The sequence below is a fragment of the Cornus florida genome, unplaced genomic scaffold (assembly GCF_030987335.1).
Source record: "Cornus florida cultivar Cherokee Brave unplaced genomic scaffold, ASM3098733v1 CherokeeBrave_3.0.0_Hap2_Chr10, whole genome shotgun sequence".
NCBI lineage: Eukaryota > Viridiplantae > Streptophyta > Magnoliopsida > Cornales > Cornaceae > Cornus > Cornus florida.
The window spans coordinates 79,696,100-79,715,840 of record NW_026775580.1 but is presented as its reverse complement, the minus strand read 5'-3'; the positions used below and the strand labels follow the sequence as shown (position 1 = coordinate 79,715,840).

General features: G+C 37.9%; 1 protein-coding gene across 1 annotated transcript in view; it reads left to right on the top strand.

Moving 5' to 3' along the window:
• The first annotated feature begins 13,201 nt into the window (after window positions 1-13,201).
• LOC132277929 (uncharacterized) overlaps window positions 13,202-19,741 on the top strand; it is a 44,941-nt gene continuing 38,401 nt past the window's right edge. The window contains exon 1 of the mRNA XM_059779770.1: window positions 13,202-13,207. Within this exon, the coding sequence (XP_059635753.1) occupies window positions 13,202-13,207 (6 nt within the window). The remainder of the gene's footprint in view (window positions 13,208-19,741) is intronic.

Here is a 19,741-nt window from a genome sequence, read left to right as displayed (position 1 = left end):
GTATGAGAGATGATGAGGAAAATACAGAACAAAAGCTCTGATGAAATACTAGAATAAAAGTTCAGCAAAGGCTCACGAAATGCTCTATGAAGTTCACTCTGATTCAGCTATGGAAGCTTGTATATGAGATGAAGATTGATGTCTGAACAGAGGTTCTATGAGTGAGTAAAACCAGAACAAAAGCTCTGTATAGTGGTAGAGACAAAAGCTCTCTTTGATGCACTTGAATGAATGTTCTTGAATGCTCTCTCAAGTAGTATAATAGAGCAAAAACTCTATGAAGATTAAAACAAGAGCAAAAGCCCTTTTAATCTTTACTGGAATCTCTCAAGATGGAATAAGAGTGAATGAGAGAGATGAAGAGAAGATGAGAACAAAAGCTCTCTTAGCAATGTAATATAATATCTCTTAAAATGGTGTCGATTTGTTAGCAGACAACCCCTCTGTATATATATAAAATCGCAGCTCAATATAGCTGTTAGAAGTGGTTAGAGGAATTAAATGCAGAAAAATTGCCGTTGTAATTCAAAACCCTCAAAGGAGCCGGCTCTTTGCAAAAGTGGAGGTGGCTTAATTTCAAATGGAGGTGGCTCCATTAAAAAAGTGGAGCAGGCTCTTTTCTGAAGGATTGTTCTACGAGCCAAGAAATGCTACTGGAGTGAAAGGAGCAGGCTCATTATTTTTTAGTGGAGGCGGCTCTTTTTCAAATGGAGGCGGCTCCAAAAAAATGGAGCAGGCTCATTTCTAAATGAAGGCGGCTCCATTAAAAGAATGGAACAGGCCCCTTTTTTTGAATGGAGGCGGCTCCATTTGCCTTGAGAGAGCTGGCTCTATTTACATGAAGGCTGCTTTAGGATTGGACAGAAAAGAGTGTATGACTTCAAATGGACATAACTTAGTCCATGAAACTCCAAATGAGGTGAAATTTAAGTCTAAATTTATTGTCTTGAAGTCAGATTTCTAATCCAACTAGCCTTACTCAAAAATTCCAACCACAAAAGTAGTTATGGCCGTTTTAGTGCAACCTGGTCAGAAATTTCGCATACCAGATTCATGTATTTTGTCAAGCTCATATCTCAGTCATTTTAAATCCAATTTAGGTGAAATTTGAGTCTAAACTTAAGGGCTCGAAGTCAGCTTTCCAATGCCACTAGCCTTACATAAAAATTCCAACTACACAAATAGTTATAGCATCTTTAGTATAGGCTGGTCTGAAATTTTTCTGGGCTGAAAATTGCTTCTTATGAGATATCCATCTTTCTAGCACCTAGGACTTTGATGAATGGTTCAATTTAGTTCAAGGCCTATTTCTAAGAGTTTAGGGACATATGTAGATGATAAATTTCAAGTGCATTGTGTCCTAGAGTCATTTACCAAATTATGGCAACAAAGGCCTTAAAGATGAAAAATTAATTTCAATGCATTTTCCTTTACTTTCTAGAGACCAAAATAAAAATATATATTAATGTGCATGGTCCTGGAATTTCTAGCTTAGAAAATGAGTTCTTTCAAAGCTTATCAAGCTTGAACTAACTCTTTCTTAGCAAAGACTTCATATAACAATATATATAAATGAAGTTCCTAGTCTATTGCTAATGGTCATAGGAGCATATGAATGATGTATGATATGCATGGTCCTATAATTTTGAGCTTCAAAATATATTCAAATATACTTTGACATTAAATCTTAAGCTCTCACCATCCTATCTACCCTTTTCTTCATTCTTTGACCATGATCGTTTAGGCTTGATGAAGACTTGCTTTGTTTCTTTGAAATGCTTTGTGTGATCTTTGAAGTCCGAGTTTTTCTTTGATTTCTTGCACTTTGAGGCTTCCTTGAATCCATAGTTTGAGTATTTGGAATGGATCTTCTAGCTTAACATTGAGGATTGAATCTTGATCAACTATATATCACTCAATGAAAATATTAGTACTTAAACATCATTAATGGTTTGTAATCATCAAAACATAAGATTGACCTTTAGATAAAATCTTTAGACCAACAATATATATATATATATATATATATATATATATATATATATATATATATATTACAATATTATTCTTATTAGTGAATATAATGAGCAAAATACAATCCAAAAATTGATAAATTTAATAACCTAAATAGTTAGTAATGGAAAATGAAATGGAAAAAAGTAAAAAATTAAAAATAAAATAGAGAAGATGGGTTGATAAGTTAGTTCCACTCCTCTGGTGCTCTTGGTTCAACCCAGAAGTAAACCCGTTCCTTTCTCCTTGAACCTCTCTGTTAATCTCCCAAGGTTCCCTCTATGTTTTCTCCAAATCTTGAGGAAGTCCTTGAGTCAGAATAACAATAGACATAAATGGAAACGCCTCATGCGAAGTAGCAACTGCACAACTTTAATTCCATTTTAATTAGGAGCCGTAATCCAATTAAAAAAGAATTGGGGGCAAAGTGTGGAGGGAAAAAATCCCATCCAATAAGAATATTCCACGTCACCATAGATATAAATCTATCTTCCAAAGGCCCGTCATGCCCAAGCCCAAATTGAGTGTATTATTAGCCCAAGACCACTGTTATTTGTCCTCCTACCTCCATCAAGGCTGAATCAAGAGGCCATCAACACTCAATTCCTTTTTACTTTAGTTAATATATTTTTCTTATCTAAATAAATTATGAAAAAATTCATCCAAATTTGATGAGATATTTTTCATTAAATTTGTATAAATTTTTCTTTAATTTTTTAGTTAATTATTTAAATAAAAAAATTAGAATAATTTTTTTTAAAAAAAAAAAAATAATTAAAAATTTCATTTTTAATGAATATATTACATGAAAAGAACAAGTCTCACCTCTTAATTCATCCTCACACAAATTTGTTTCTACTGCCAATGGGACTTCGACCCCAGTTATTGGGGACGGATCTTTGACACTCACTGATAATCTGCATTTAGATTATGTTTTAGTTATTCCATCTTTAGATTCTAATCTTTTGTCAGTTTCCCAAATAACCACAGCTTTATCTTGTGTTGTCATTTTTTGGCCTGATTTTTGTGTGTTTAAGGATATCCATACAAAGTAGACGATTAGTTGTGGTATTAGGCGAGGGAAATTGTATAACTTGGACACTTATAACATATAAAATAAAATGAAAGATATGTAGTTGTATTAGCAAACAAACATACCTATATTTTCTAAATTCTGAATTTGTATACCTTCTGGATTTCTGTGTCTCTGGATTTCCAAGTCTCTGGATTTTTGAATTCTGAATTTGTGTTGTCTTCTCAATTTTGAATTTCTGTCCCCTTCCTTTTTCCTCCAGGCCTCTATTTATAGGCTTCTTGGATTAATAAGATGATGACACGTGTCCTCTCCTGATAAGGATAAAATAATAATTGGGTCGGGCCGATTATATTATGGTAATTATCTGTAAAAATAATTATTCAAAATATATTTATTTTGTGCTAGCCTAGTCCTATTATCATCCTTCTCTTTTCCTTTGCCCATCCACTTGGGCCTAGAAGAAGATGGTATAGTCTCATTCCATCAAGTCTAAAGGAGAAGAAACAACCATCACAATTTAAGCTACAATGCTCAGGCTTTCAAGTGTGAGAACAAGAATTTTGATTCAGAAAGCAATCACTATATGCAAACAAGCCAAAAGTCTCCAATCCATCACATTTAGTTAAACATGATTTTGAAATGGAGGTTGGTTCATATAAAATGTGTGAAATGCAAACGGACCCAACTAAAATCCTTTACGCGAAACATGAAATGACGAAAATGCCCTTGCGGTGACAAAATTCCAGAAAAATGAAAAATGCTGAAATTCGAAAACATCACAATCTCCCCAACTTAAAAGGATTTTGTCCCCGAAATCAAGCCAAACCTGGGAAATAAAACAGCTCTGGGTACTTGGAGCGAACCCGTTGTTCAAGCTCCCAAGTAGCCTCCTCGACTCCGTCATGTCACCAAAGAACTTTCACCAACTGCACTGTCTTGCCCCTTAACACCTTTTGTCATGTGTCAAGGATCTGTACTGGTCCCTCTACATAGGAGACATCCTTATCAATGTTCACATCAACCCAATCTAAAACATGAGATGGATCTGGTTCATACTTCCGTAGCATCGACACATGAAAGACATCGTGAACCCTGTCCATCTGTGGTGGCAAAGCAAGTCTGTAGGCAACTTCTTCTACATGGTCCAAAATCTCAAACGGTCCAATGAATCGTGGCGACAACTTGCCACTCTTCCCAAACCTCATCAAGCCTTTTCGCGGAGAAACCCTTAGAAAAATATGGTCTCTCACTTCAAAAGATAGCGGTCGTCTCCGCCTATCTGCATAGCTCTTCTGTCGACTCTGAGCTGTGAGCAACCTCTGTCTGATTAATTTAATCTTCTCAGTAGTCCTGAGTACAATGTCAGGTCCTAAGGCGGCTGTCTCGCATACCTCAATCCAACAAACTGGAGAACTATTGGTCCGCCACGCTACCAACAGCTTGAGAGTGTGCATTAAGGCGAGGGCCAAGTTTTACATTTATAAAAGCCACTACTACCTTTACTAAAAATATAGTTAGGGTGAGTAGGGATCGTCCCAAGGGATTGATGTCGAATTGGGTTGTGGAATTGCAACTAGGGTAGTAGGTCGAATGATCAAACAAATGGTTGGTTGGTTAATTAAACTAGAGAGCAACTAAATTAAACTAAGTAATGAATGCAATAAAGAGAGTAAATAAGAGAGAGAGGTCTTGGGGTTTAGAGATCACCACCAAGCAATGCATTTCTACACCATTGACAAGTGATTAATGAAGGAAATTGTGTGTTGCAATATTGGTGTGTGTGTGTGTTTGGTTGATTCAATTAGCAAAGATGACCAATTAAGCATGTATTATCTAAACATCATGTGAAAGGCACAATATATCAAGCAATGAATAATATATTGTCTAAACAACATGTGAAAGGCACAATAGATCAAAATAAATCATTAATCCTTTCATTAAGCTCACAATCCAAATACACCACAAGGTTAGAGACATATGGTACTTACATTCAAAAGCATGGAACATCAAACAACAAGCATGGATTGTCCTCCCATTTAACACTACACTACAACTACACTACATCTACACTACTAGCATGAAAATAAACTAAGAGAGAGGCACAATCCATCAAAGAACAAGTATAAACCATCAAGAAAATAGCAAGAGCATTCCATTAAGCACTATGTCTTGACAATCTCTAGATCTATAGCATTAATACACATAGACATGCATCAATAACACAAAATCTAGAGACAAGCACATGAACATCTATTCTAGCATACTTAGACATATGGATAAAATGAAATGATCAATTGAAAGCATTAAACCACATAAATCATTGAATAAACAAGATCTATATAAATCAAAGTGTCAAAACATGTATTACAACACTAATCCCTCAATAATACACAAGATTAAGATAAAGAAAGCATGCTTGGGGCTAACTCTAGCCCCAAGAGGATGTCTAGCCACTCATGGTGATGCTCCTCCAACCCTCAAGGGCAAGCTCCATAGATGAAATCTGCTCCTTGGAAGATGAAAGGCCTCCAATGGTGTCTCTAGCTTCCTCCTCTTTTCGTCTTCACTAAGAATAGCCTCTAAAGTTGCCTCTACCAAATGCTAAGAGTCTCTAAGCCTCCCCTCAAAAAGTGCATCATATTCCTTTTATAGGTAGGTCAAGTGACACACAAAATGAGCTGGGGTCGTGCAAAACATATTCCCTAATGATCGGATAGATGACGGAATGAATGAGCTGGCTTTTTAACTTTTTCGCACTGGAGGAACTTCAATCGATCGAACCTTGGACTTGGATCGATTGAACAAGGCTGAGATCTATCGAACTAAGGCTGGATCGATCCAACTGGCTGTGCTTTTGGGAAAAGACAAATCTGAGATATTTCGGGAGATATTTTGGGGAAAAGGACAAAAGTGGTTAGTGGGTGGTACAGCTGTGGATAAGATCAATCATTTGGATAAGGACAAGGGGTTCGATCAATCGAAGGATGGTGTTAAATCGATCGAACTTTAGGCTTTCTGTATAGGGTCAAGGTTTGGATCTATCTTGAAGTACTGAGATCGATTCATGTTGGATCGATCGAACCTTCATCTTGGATCGATCGAAAATCTTGGATTCCACCTTTTTGCTCCTTTTGCTTCTTTCTATCTCCACTTTGCTCCTTTATTTGATTAATCCCAGAATTGCTTCATTTAAGCTCTTATTTGGTTGAGTTAGCTTATTTTCAGGATAAGTGCCTAAAAATGGAAATAACGCGAAATCAAACTAAAATAGTAAAGTAAGATAGATAAATGTTCTAGAATACCCAAGTTTAACAGGTTAAAATACGCATTTTTTAGCGTTCATCACACTCCCAAACTTAAATATTGCTAGTCCCTAGCAATGAACTACGAAGTAAAGGAATGAAATGAACAACTATACAAGTATAAACTAGAAAGCAATAAAATGATAGCACCACTTTCGTAGGGAACACGATTGCATTTAGCGCATGCAACAAGCCTTTTAAACCCCTAGGTTGCCCCTAGTGGATGAGTGAAGTCTCGTGAGGGTTTCCAAAAATGATACTCACAAACATTAAGCTCATTCTTTCAAAAGAGGCACCAATATTGCAAACAAGCATTGGGAGAAAACTACCTCAAGTATGTAATTTTTTAAACATTTCTAAGCAATCTCCCAAAATCTCAACATCAAGCAAGCAAGTATGGTCCTCCACACATTAAGAAAATGATCATGCAAATCAAAACAACTCTAGAATCCTTTTTGAGTGGACCGGCATCAAGTGTGTTGCTATCTTAGCCAACTAAAGAATTAATCACATCCTTACCCTCAAACTAGCACACAAATCTAGTACCGATCATCAAGACAAAGAGTGGACCTTTATTAAAGTTTATTATTCTAGGTGCGCTTATTCTTTCCACTCGATTTTTTTTTTTTTCTATAGGATCAAAGATGGAAGCATGGTGCAATGTGTTGATCTCTTAAGCTTTCTAGCGGTTCATGACGTCGAGCGTTAAGTCAATGACTCCCAAACCAGATGGCTTTAGGGTATTAGGTGTTCAAACACCCTTACGGACTTACAAGCTCAAATGAACTAGGCTATAAATCAAGACAACTTCCATCTAATCATTTCTCACTTCTCACCTTTTGGGAGAAGTCCTCACTTTTTTATTGCTTTTGCAACTTTTTTTTTTTTTTTCTTTTTTTTTTTGAAAGTACAATTATTAACTTAGAGTTTGGGCCCTCCACCTTTTGGCGCGAGAAATTCAATACTTGATGAGGCTAGAATCCCGGCTACTTAGTGAAAAGGGTTTGTTATCCACTTTTATCAGGAATGAAAGCTTTCAATGCACTACTAGCTCAATTGGGATATAACCAATTCAATAATCAATAAAGCATGTACCCCACAAATAAATGCTAGTGTGCGCCTGTGCTAGTGTAGAATCCTAGAATGAATCTTAAAAAAATCACAAAATAAAGATGATGTGGACCACAAGTGCAAGCAAGATATCAATCTTTCAAAAAATTTACTCTTAAATGGCATCCATAAGGCATACAAGGAGTATTGGACTCTCAAGTCAAGCAATTTTTAAATTTTAAGCAATATAGTCCTCAAAAGATCAAAATCATAGCTAGATATGGACCAATCATAGAAATATCCCTCAAATACATAAGTCATGCTCAAAAGATATACAATTTAAAACTAACACTGCAAAGCACCATTCTCCCAAACTTAAATTGCACAATGTCCTCAATGTGTAAAGAGAACAAAGGAAAGAGTATACCAGTGCAACTAAGGCGTAGAATGATCGGGACTAAAATATCCGAAGTGGGTGGCATGGCCCCCCCCAAACTTGGGATCAACTATGATCTTGAAAATTAGCACTTGGATAACACATCAGATAACAAAAAGGGATAATCAGTGCACAGTGGACATGCAAGTGTAAATGGGATAAACAGATAAAGAAGTGAGAGAGGTATAAGGGTGGTCCTAAAAAATCGGGTAGCACTCTCTCACTGAAGTCATTATGATGCACTGATGGAGTCAAACAGATACATATGAGAACATAATCATATGACATCCATAGAAAATATATATATATAAAAAATAAAGTACAGGGTACATCAAAATGTCTAAAGCCGACAGACCGGTTGAAAAAATGATATATAGTAACAAAAATAGAGCATCAATGATAGAGAGGGATCATAAAAAGATAGAAAAAACTGGGAGCTCAGGAGGATGAAGTAGGACGGGCAGGTCGGGCTCCGCGGATATCTCTAGATAGATCTCGAAACATAGTCGTGACATCCGTGCGGAAGGCAGCAAAATCAGCTCTGTGGGCTGTAAGATCAACTCGCATATCAACAACAGTATCCTCAAGAGTTTGCAGGCGTACTCCAAAGCCAGGGGTCTGATTTGGAGACTCAGGTATAGAAGAATCAGAAGACTGAGAGTCCTGAGTCTACTCTTGCTCATGAACGGGCGACCTAGTTGAAAAAGGTACTCTGCCTCATCTGCAGGTCGCTCTAAATCTATGTCCATACGCTCGGCAGCCGGATCAACTGGTGCGTCGTCCACTGCTGGATCTACTGCTGCTGCCTCTGCCTTCTCAGCCTTGAGCTTATCTGCAGCTACTACTGCGTGGTCCTGCAGTCTCGTGATAATGGCATTGTAGCTCTTGGTCCAGTCCTTCTTCAAGAATTGACAGGAACCTCTCTCAGGGTGCTCCTGAGGATGAAAATGATAGCACTAATTAATCAGTATCTGGGTGATGAGGTGGCCAAAAGGAAGAGACTTAGCCCTTCCGGGCTTCTCCTTGCTAATACACTCATCATATAGCTTCCTCATCACTCTCCAGATGAGCGTGGGGATAGATACCCAGTGGCTTATAGAAAATGCGTAGAGGGCTGTCAAATAGTCTCCTCGCTACTGAATCTTGTAGCCAGACATATAAATGTTCCGAAAGAGAACGAAATCAACAAACCACAGGTCATCTGGAAGATATGTGCGGGTGACGAAAGTTTCGCCAGCAGCATGGTGACCTGTCAAGAAAACTGCCATGTTGGCATAAAAAGGCCTGTATAGCCGCAGATATAGCTCCTGAAGCTCTGGAGGGCATCTGTGTGGACAATGGCATGATTTGGAAAGTGTGTCCACAGTGATAGTGATCTGGTGGCCATCAATAGAAGTGATCAGCTCTACCCTGTGACACGGGGATGGTCGGAGGTTCTGGAAGAACATCCGTACTAGCCTCTGATAGACTGGCTCAGTAACTGGGGCAAGTATAGCTGCAAGGTGTAAGACCCCTAGTTTTAAAAGGGTTATAATTGGAATTTTAATATTCCTTTTATTGTTTTCATTATTTATTTTATTTATTTTTGGTATTTATGTGGTTAGGCTTTTCTGAATTAAATTAAGTGTTGGGGGAATTTAAATGGTTTTACATTAAATTGATTTGTTAGTTGTTTTATTTTTCCTTGGTTTATTTGGTAATTGTGATATTTAAATTAATTGGATTTTTATTTTATTATTTGAATTGTTAGACCTATTTGTAATTATTTGAATTATTTGCGTTAATGATATTATTTTTTTGACTGAATGGATTTATTGGTGATTATTGGTATTGGTTGCGTTAATTTCATTATTGGGTTTAAATTATTGTAATTAAGTTAAGTGAGTTTTTAGACGTCACCTAAGTGTAGCTGACATAGATTTTAAACGTAGGTTATGTTTATGGGCCGACTAGTATTTAGATTAGGGCTCTGTTTTTAATCCTATAGGGAATAGGGTTTCAATTAAGTCTATATATATATAGAGCAGTATGTCACCTTAGGGTTTTAGCAATCACAGACCTTATTTACGTTCAGAGTATTGAGAGAACAACAGAGAGGAACTAAGAGGGGTCGTGAGAAACAAACAGAGCTACTTTGGTGAGGGTTTGGCCGTGGCTTACAGGACAAACGTAGGAGAAGGGAAGATGGAGCAATAGGAGATTTAACAGTGAATGGGATCGCCGGAAAAACTTAGAACGACAGCAACAGAGTTTTGAATCCAAAACTGTAAAGGCAAGTTCTTTCATTTCTCTCTCCCGTTGCCTGTGTTCTGTGCATCCTTAGACTGTCTCTAGGGTTTTAATTGATCAATTATTAAATTATACATGTTTGTTATATGCTAAATCAGATGTCTATATGTGTGGAATTATTCTGTTAAAGTTCTGGTACCTCTGGTTTGCAGTTTGGAGTGGAAGCATGTTTAATTGGTTAAGGTTTTAAACACTGTAATTGAATTGAACTATTATGAACAAGTCATGGGGATGTTAATGGGATGTTATAAGACCTTAGGTTCAGTTTTGAAGAGGAGCAGAGGGGTTGGAATGGAACTGTAGTTGCAAGATTGTATTCAGTGTTTGATCGTAAAAGCGTGTTAAGACGATTGTTGTTTTTGTTGTTGTTTTAATTCCTACTGTTATAGCAAACTGATGGGATGCTACTAGGTGTTTATTAAACTCCTAAGATCAGTTTTAAAGACCAACAAAGTGTTAGGAATAGACCAGAGGTGAAGAGGACGGACTGAAACAAAGTAGGAACGGACTGAAGCTCGCAGAAGGGGAAAGAGTCGGCTCCACGGAGGGAGGAAACGGCTCCCCCATGAGTAGAGCCTGCTCTAGAGGAAGTAGAGCAGGCTCTACCTCTAAAAGAGGTGGCTCTAGGCAGGTTAGAGCCTGCTCCACTTATTTGGAGAAGGTTCTGTAATCATATTTGTGTTTTGGGGCTGTTTGTGTGTTGTTTGGTTCGATGGTGGTTTTTATGAGCTGTGTTTGGGTTAGGGAGATGGATTTATATATTAATTCAAGAAATATTAAAGCCCTAGGATGCATTAATTTATTTATATGCTAAGGTTTTAAACCGTAGGAAATCTAAGGCAAGACGCAGGCAGTTTACGGACTTAGCGGACCGAAAGGACTTAATTGTGCAAACTGCGTCTAAAAATTAAAAAAAAAGTTGGAACATGGATTACAAGCATTATATTATGCTATACTAGAGCCATTTTTAATAAATTAAGGTCTTTATACTCAGGGGTTTAATTGTGGGAAGGTATACAGCAGTGCAGGTTGTTAACGGATGAAGGAAGTTTAATTGTTTTTTTTAGTTTAGCAATTTAACGGAGTATGTATATATTTGTAACTTTTGTTGTGGTTGTATGCTAGGATCACTCAATTAACAACTTTGGTCTATGCATATCCTGGATGTTAATTGTTGAAATACTAAATACTTTTATGCAATGCATGAATTTAAGCTTGGAATTTTAAATTGCTGTAATATTAAGCATTACACTGCAATTATTTAGATTAGGGTTTGGACTTTAATTGTTGGACTTGTACTTAGGCTCTGCCAATCTAATTAGACGTTGGCCTGGAATTAATTGAAGAAATAAATGTATATTTTTTGTCAATTACCTGGATGGATGCTGGAATTTAACTTGACGAATTTGTAAACTTTGTTTCGTTTAATTACATGGATGGATTCCGGATTTTTAGTTGATGACTTGTTGAAACTATGTGTTTATCAACTATATGGATATTGTGGACTTTATTTGATATTCTGTCTAAATGTTGCATCATTTACGGATCATATGCATGGTATGTACCAGTATGGGACGGTGACATACGGAGGGACGGATTAAATCAAAACACTAATTTCAACCCATTCATACATACGGAATGGATTAACTAAAACAGTTAAATCCTACATGGTTTCATGTCCTGTCAACTAAAACAGTTGAACGACATACTGGATGGTTATTTATATTTCTACGTTAGGATGGATAGGGTTTTAACTAAAACGTTTAAATCCTGATTATATGTTGTGTCTTGACCAATGAACTATTGACCGGCACAACATTGTATTTGGAAGGAACTTATATATATAATTGGAGTAGGGATTTAATTAAAACATTTAAATCCTAATTTTATGTCGTGTCATGGCAACGAATCAGTTGAGCGGCACTACATTGGTTTGGATGGGAATTTATATATATAAATTATGGTACCGCGATTTGAGCTTGAGTCTCATAGTTGACGGTTAGGGTGCGTATATGCAGTAGGATGCGTAGCTAGCTATGTTGGTTGAGGTATACCCTGTTAGGCTTAGGTAGTCATGCCCACTCAGGTGCGTATTACATGTTACCTTCTATTCAGGTTGAGACCCTCAGCATAGTTAGTGAGAGTCCTGTAGTGTGGATATATATTTATCTATTACCGACTATATAGATATGTTTGTGACGTCTAGGATGTATCTGCGTATCGGGTCTCTGTTTGGATTGTAGTTAGGATAGAACTTGTTCGTGGGCCTGACCCACTATTATTTTTCAGGTAACGGACGGTTCCAAGTCTTAGAGCTTGTTCGTGCTGAGCAGAGACGACTACTTATTCTACCGAGGGTTCTTCATGGTTTAGCAGTGGACTTCTTTTTAGTTGTTCGTTTTCCAGTATTGGCTTTTGATTAGGGGTCCACCAGATGGATTCCCGAGTTGTATTATAATTGGAAAAGTTGGTTGTAACAGACTAGTTCTTATTTATAAGATTTATTCTGAAGTTTTCAATAAAGGATTTTCATTTAGTTTCTTTCCAGCGAATTTTATTTACTCATGTTTATTTTAATTATATTCTGTGTTCGATTAATGCTAATTTGTTTGATATCCTCGGGTAGTCGGGCGTGGGCCTGGCCAACCCGCATCTGGAAATCCGGGGGTATCACACAAGGCCCCTCTGGATAATATCGTGATAAGCTGATCGGGTCAGCACTGATCTGGAGAAAAAATCTGTGTCGAACACTGACTCATGGTCCACCGGCATACTCTCATATCTAGGCGTAGGTTTATCACGCTCTGGAGCTGGCTGATGTGGTGGAGATAGAGATGGTGTAAACGTAGGCTTAGCCGCAGAAGTAGATGGAATATAATCATCCTCAGTTGCATGAGATGGTGACTGAGGTGGGGTAGCCTGTACTGGCTCCTGAGTATGAGAGGGCTCTGCTGGCTCCTCTGTCCTAGGCCTGACATGCCTCTGCTGTCTCTGATGTCTTTGAGGTCCATGTTGCCTTCTGGCGACAGTCTTTCGCTTAGTCATGGCCTGTAAAAAGAAAAAGAAAAACTTGCAATGGAAGTTAGTGCCAGGATAAAGAATTAAAAGCACAAAATAGAAACATGTATTGTCAAATAAGATAGACAAAATGGAAATGACATGAATTTATGCAGGTGACAGGATATGAATAATGCTAAGCAATATAAGTATGAAATACATCCAATGTGGAATATCACAGGCATTGGGCATAAATAAGATAACATGAATACAAAATATGATGAATGAAGTGTAAATGTGAGATCTGTGAAATTCAATCGATCAAAAAAAGAAATGAGATCGATCAAAAAAGTTGGATCGATCGAAAGTAAGTGAGATCGATCACAAAAGTTGGATCAATCAAAATTAAGTGAGATCAATCAGGACACAATTTCGATTGATCGAACTGTGCGAAGATGAAAACTAAAAGGTCACAAATCTGTGACTATGGAAGCACGGGGCCCACACGAACGTGTTTGTGGGCCTTACAACACATCAAATCAACAAAAATCATCACCCAAACAAGGCCCATACTCCCAAATCGAAACAAATTACGAAAAATACAAAAACATATATACATATATATATATACAGTGGTTCAAGCTTTAAAAATGGCGGATTTCATCAACAATATATCTTAGATCTAGCATGTAAAGTACGAATACATAAAATAGAAACTTAAATTACAAAGGGGATCTCGGATTTTATTTCAAAACGATGAGAGAAATGGAGATGTGAAAGAGGGAAGATGAATCTAAGAAGAGAGAGAGATATATGAAGCTTAGATCTCGCCGGAGAAGATAAAGATGATGGATGCACAGTGTCAGCAACGAGAGAAAGAAGGGGGTAGGGTTTGGAAATGAGAGAGGGTTGAGATCGATCTTGAAACCCTCGGTTCTATTTTTAAAAACATTCCCCGATTAGTTCAATCGATCGTACCTCAACTAAGATCGATCGAACTTTCTCTCTTCAAAGTATTTTTGGAATTTTTTTAAAAATAAAAATAAAAATAAAAATATTTTTGGATTTTTAAAAATTGAAAAAGTCAAAACAAAGTCAAACAATAAAATAGAGAACTGAGATCGATCGGAACATGAGTTCGATCGATCGAACAGAGCGCAAAAATATGCAGGTTTTTGGTTCAAAAATTTGGCTAAGTGTTGGAATTTGAGATCGATCGAACTATGAAGTTCGATCGATCGAAGAATTTCAAATCGATCTTGAAATGCTTTCGATCGATCGGATAGAGAGGTGGTTTGGATACAGGTTCTGCAGTCTCAAAAATATTCTAAGTGTTAAGACTCGAGATCGATCGAACTTGAAGTTTGGATCGATCGAAGGTCTCTTGATTGATCAAGGAATATGTTCGATCGATCAGACAGAGAGGGATTTGGATGCAGGTTGGATGTAGGTTGAAATTTTTTCTAAGTGTTGGATGCAGATGGATGTTCGATCGATCGAACTCTCGTTTGAGATCGATTGAACTTATGCAGAAAGCTCAATTCCAACAAGAAAATTCATGCAATCCTCACCAAAGTTCCTTCTAATGCATATGAGAACCAAAAACAAGTATCTAGACTTCGCAAAAAACAAAATGTAAGATAGAAATGAGGGAGAAATAGGGTTTTGACACCCTATGAATGCTTTTGCTAGTCATTAACGTCTCTAGCAAGACGTTGGGCTCTTTTAGCCCGGATCAAAGACCTTATAGTTCATCCCCTCCTTTTTGGGGTGATAGATACCTTGAGCTCCACCCAATAAATGGTTCTTGGAAGAACTTATTGGATCAAACTCAAAAGAAGCTTTTGATCCTTTATCAATGCAATCAAAATTTTTGGGCTTCCATGCCCTTTCACAATGAGAATTTGAAACAATGGTCTTAGAATGCAATGTCAAAGATAAAGCTTTAGAAACACTTAAGTCACACAAAAACTCATTTCCTTCACAATTGAACTCATGACATTTTTCCACAACATTAACCTCTCCTTCATATTTGTCAAATGAGTTAGGGGTTGGATTGAATATATTCAACTTCACTTTCATATGGCCAAAAGAGAACTTCATTACCCCCGTCCTACAATTTATGTTGGCATTTAAGGTTGCCAAGAAGGGACGGCCAAGGATAATGGGTATTTGGCTCTTGGGATTGGAAACCGGTTCCGTGTCTATGACAACGAAATCAACCGGGAAGAAGAATTTATCAATCTTAATCAAAACATCCTCAATGACACCCCTAGGCTTTTTGATGGATCAGTCGGCAAGTTGTAAAACTACCGATGTCGGTTTTAATTCACCTAAGCTTAGTTTGACATAAACCGAGTAAGGAAGAAGGTTAACACTTGCTCCTAAGTCAAGAAGCGCCCAATTAATAATATGTTCACCAATGATGCATGATATAGTGGGTGAATCAGGGTCCTTAAACTTTGGGAGAGTGTTATGTTGCAAAATTGAGTTCACTTGATAAGCGCTGAATACTGTATATTCAAGCGCCCTAAATTACATTAACAAAGTCCAGTTATTAATTATTTTATGTAGATTAACTCCATTTGCATGTTTTTATGCATTTTCAGGTTAAAGTGCAAAAAGGAAGCAAAAATGATGCCTTGTGGAATTTTGAACAAAAAGGATGCCATTTCTGAATTTCTGGCAGCAGTGATCCTGACTTTTGTCGCCATTTTCGACCTAGCAAACTCAAGAACTAGACTTCCATCATAACATCAAAGATTTAGATCTCTGAATCATCTTTCCAAATCTTCAAGTGGTTCATCATTCAGAGTTCGGAGCAGAGAGTTATGATCTTCGTAACAGAGGTGCGCAGAACTGCCTGGCAGCACTGAAGTACTGCCTTTCTCCCCATTTTCGACCAACCAGACTTGAGAATTGGGTCTTCATCAAAACATGAAGTTTTTAAAACACTGAATCAGCTCTCTAAATCTTCAAATATATCATCATTTGGAGTTTGGGGCACAAAGTTATAGCAGTTTTACCAAAATAGGTCAGTGCTGAGCAAGAGGAGCATGTTGCACATTGCACTGAGTTAGAGTGCTCGAGATCACTTTTCGAGTGCTCGAAAATCAGGCAGATTGCACTTGGAAATGGCTCAATTCCAGCCACTTGCACATTGGTTTCCTCAATGCCATCTTCCTTCTTTATGAAGTGGTTGGAGGTGTTCCTTGGAGGAGAGAGAGAGGGTGTTGTTGGAGAATAAAAAGCTACCAAAGGCCACACATTTGCTATCTTTGATTTCTACAAGATTAGAGGAGAGAGAAGAGAGCAAGGAGGAGGGTGTTCTTGAGTGCTACAGTAGCAGCACGAAATTAGAGTCTTGGATAGAGCTTCTTCCTTCTTCTAGCTTAGCAATGGGTAACTAACTCTTTCTCTAGGGAGGTGATGAAGTCCCTCCCTTGTAAGCATGTCCTAGGATAGTCTATTTTGGGGATTTGCTATATATATTTTATGGTCTTTTCATAACCAAGAGCACCTCATTTGTTGTAATGAATGTTGATACATGTATGGATGATTTCTTTAAGTTGATTATCTTGTCTTAGATGATGTCTTAGAGTAATCATATTGCTTGAGTTTTTCATGGTGAGAGTAGAAGTAAGGTTATGAAATGGTTTCATGGCATGTTGATAGGTGACTTTGATAGACCATTGCTTAGGAAATCCTTTGATGGTGTATGCTTAATCTCTAACTCCATGTGCTTTATCATTTTGTCAAGAACTTGATAGTCTCTCATTTAAGTAAATGTGTATAAGCTACACCTTAGTTAGGTAGTCTAAGCATGCTTATCTTTTGATGGATTATACTTGTTTGAGACCTAATGTACCTCTTGATTACTTATATGGCAACCATGTGTTGCTATGTAAGTCTTGACCATCATATGTTGTTTTTTTCCCCAATTTAGGTCTAATCTAGCATATGTATAGGGATGGAGGCGGATTCACTTCCCTAGTCTCCTCTTCTTAATCTTTTCATCCTAAATTCCTTGCAAATTAGTGTTTTATGCACTTTGAATTCCTAATTTAAGTGACAACAAACAAAACCTCTATGAACACCCCTTCATCATCCTAAGAATGACTCTAGACAACTAGGTTGCCTTAGACTAGTGCAGTCCCAGTGGTTCGACTTACCCGACCAATAGCCCTATTTTACAATGATTCGTGCTATTGCGAAGGTTGATGTTAATTGACCAACCGATCAATTTTTGGCGCCGTTGCCGGGGACTTGCAAACAGTTTAGCAACCAAAGTTTCGGGTTAAATTTAGTTTGATTGTGCATATTGTGTCTTGTGAATATTCCTTGTATGTTTTGATCATCTTCGTGTTGTAAGATTCTAGGGACTCGAAGCTCGCCGTGGGATTGCTAGCAAATTATAAGTCTAGAGGACCCCAGGTAAGTCTCGTGACTTCTAGTTTCGAATTGTGAATATCGTACATGTGTTAATTTTAGAAGTAGTTAATTTAGTTGTGAAGCCCTTGTAGAGGCTATTATCTTGTTTAATTTCGTGTACAAGCATCGGTCCTTGTCGTGGCCATTTATTTTCTGTCTTGATAATTAGGAGAAAGGGAACATCGTATGTGGAGTATTGATGATGAATTGTGTTGTTGAATTTATGCTTTGTTGTTGATGTTTGGCCGTAGGTCACTCTCTCTACCCACACTTGACTCGCCTATTGATATAAATTCACTTGAAAGAACTCTTAGATGGAACCTTAGGGAACCCACTCTTACAAGGGATCTTGAAACTGAATTCAATACAATGGGGGATAACGTAGGAAATTCGGGGAATGAAAGGGTTAAAATTCCTAATGTAGAACCAATGACTCTTAGAGATCATTTCATTCCTACCACCTATGCTTCTCCTTCTTGTATAGTGATGCCAAACATCGATGCAGCTCAATATGAGATCAAGTCTAGTACCATTCAAATGCTTCCATCATTTCATGGCTTTGATAATGAAGATCCATATAAGTATCTTGATGAGTTCCTTGAAATCTGCTCAACCATCCGGTTGAGAGGTTTTTCGGACAATGCACTTCATCTTCATCTTTTCCCATTCTCCCTAAAGGATAGGGCAAAATATTGGTTGAACTCCCTCGCTCCCAACTCTATTACTTCTTGGGCTCAATTGCAACAAGAATTTCTTAAGAAGTATTATCCGGTGAGTAAAACCAACCAAATGAGGCGTTCCATTCTAAGTTTTTCTCAAGTTGATGGAGAACAACTCCACGAGACTTGGGAAAGGCTACAAGATCTTCTTCGAAAATGCCCTCATCATTTGATCCCAAAATGGCAATTAGTGCAAGCTTTCTATGCTGGCTTGACCGAAACCCATAGATTCATGGTTGATTCTTCTTGTGGTGGGATGTTCATGTCCAAGAATGCGGATGAGGCTTGGACCTTACTTGAGAATTTGAGTGAAAATTCACTTCAACACAATTCTCGTAGGGCTCCGACCGCAACCACTCCAAACAACACCAACCCTTGTCAACCAAAGTCAATAAGGGAGGAATCATCTCAAGTGGATGCCATCGCTCATAAATTCTACCAATTGATGGCACCACATCTTCCTCCTTCATTGTCTCAAAATTCGGCAAGTTCAGTTTGTGCTTCATGTACTAGTCCATTCCATCTCTCGGAAGATTGCCCCACACCGGAACAATTTCCCAATCCCAACCAAGAGCAAGCTAATGCCATGTTCTCGCGGCCCGGGAACAATCCATATTCCAACACCTACAATCCGGGTTGGCGAGATCATCCGAATTTCTCGTGGCGGCAACAAGCCCCACAAAATTCCCAATTCCAAAACCAAGGGCGGCAAAATCAGCCCTCTTCTCAATATCAAGGTAGACCTTTCTAAGCCTCTTCAAGCTACCATCCTCCTTACAATCCAAATGTCTCCAATCAACCTCCTGTGTGTCCAACTAACGAGATAGTAGCTGCAAACAAGCAAATGATGGAATCATTAAATAAGCAAATAATGGATGCCAATAAGCAACTCTTGACATCCTTGCAGCCTACTCTCCAAATGGTTCACTCTCATACTCAATCCATAGCTAATCTCGAAAATCAAGTGGGCCAAATAGCTAACTCGGTGAATCAATTGCTTCAAAAGGACAAGGGCAAGCTTCCCTCTCAACCTTTTGAAAATCCTAGAGGAATGCATGTGATTGACGAAACCCCTCCTCCGAGTGGGCCGACTCATGAACAAGTTCAGGCTATCACCACCCTTCGGAGTGGTAGAGTGGTTGACAACAAGGTCGATGGAGACAAAAGTGAGGAAGTTTCTCCTTTGAAAAATCCAAATTCAAGCTCTTCTAATCCAAATTCTTATCCAACTACCATTCACGGAAATCCCACACATGTCACCCCAAATGTGGACACGACTTATAAGCCAAAAGCTCCGTTTCCTCAACGTCTTCAAGAGTCGACACATTTTGGGAACAAGAATTGTAAAATTCAAGACATGTGGGAAGTTTTCAAGCAAGTGAAGATTAACTTGCCCCTCTTGGATGCTATCAAGCAAATCCCTCCCTATGCAAAATTTCTCAAAGATTTGTGCACTCAAAAGCGCACT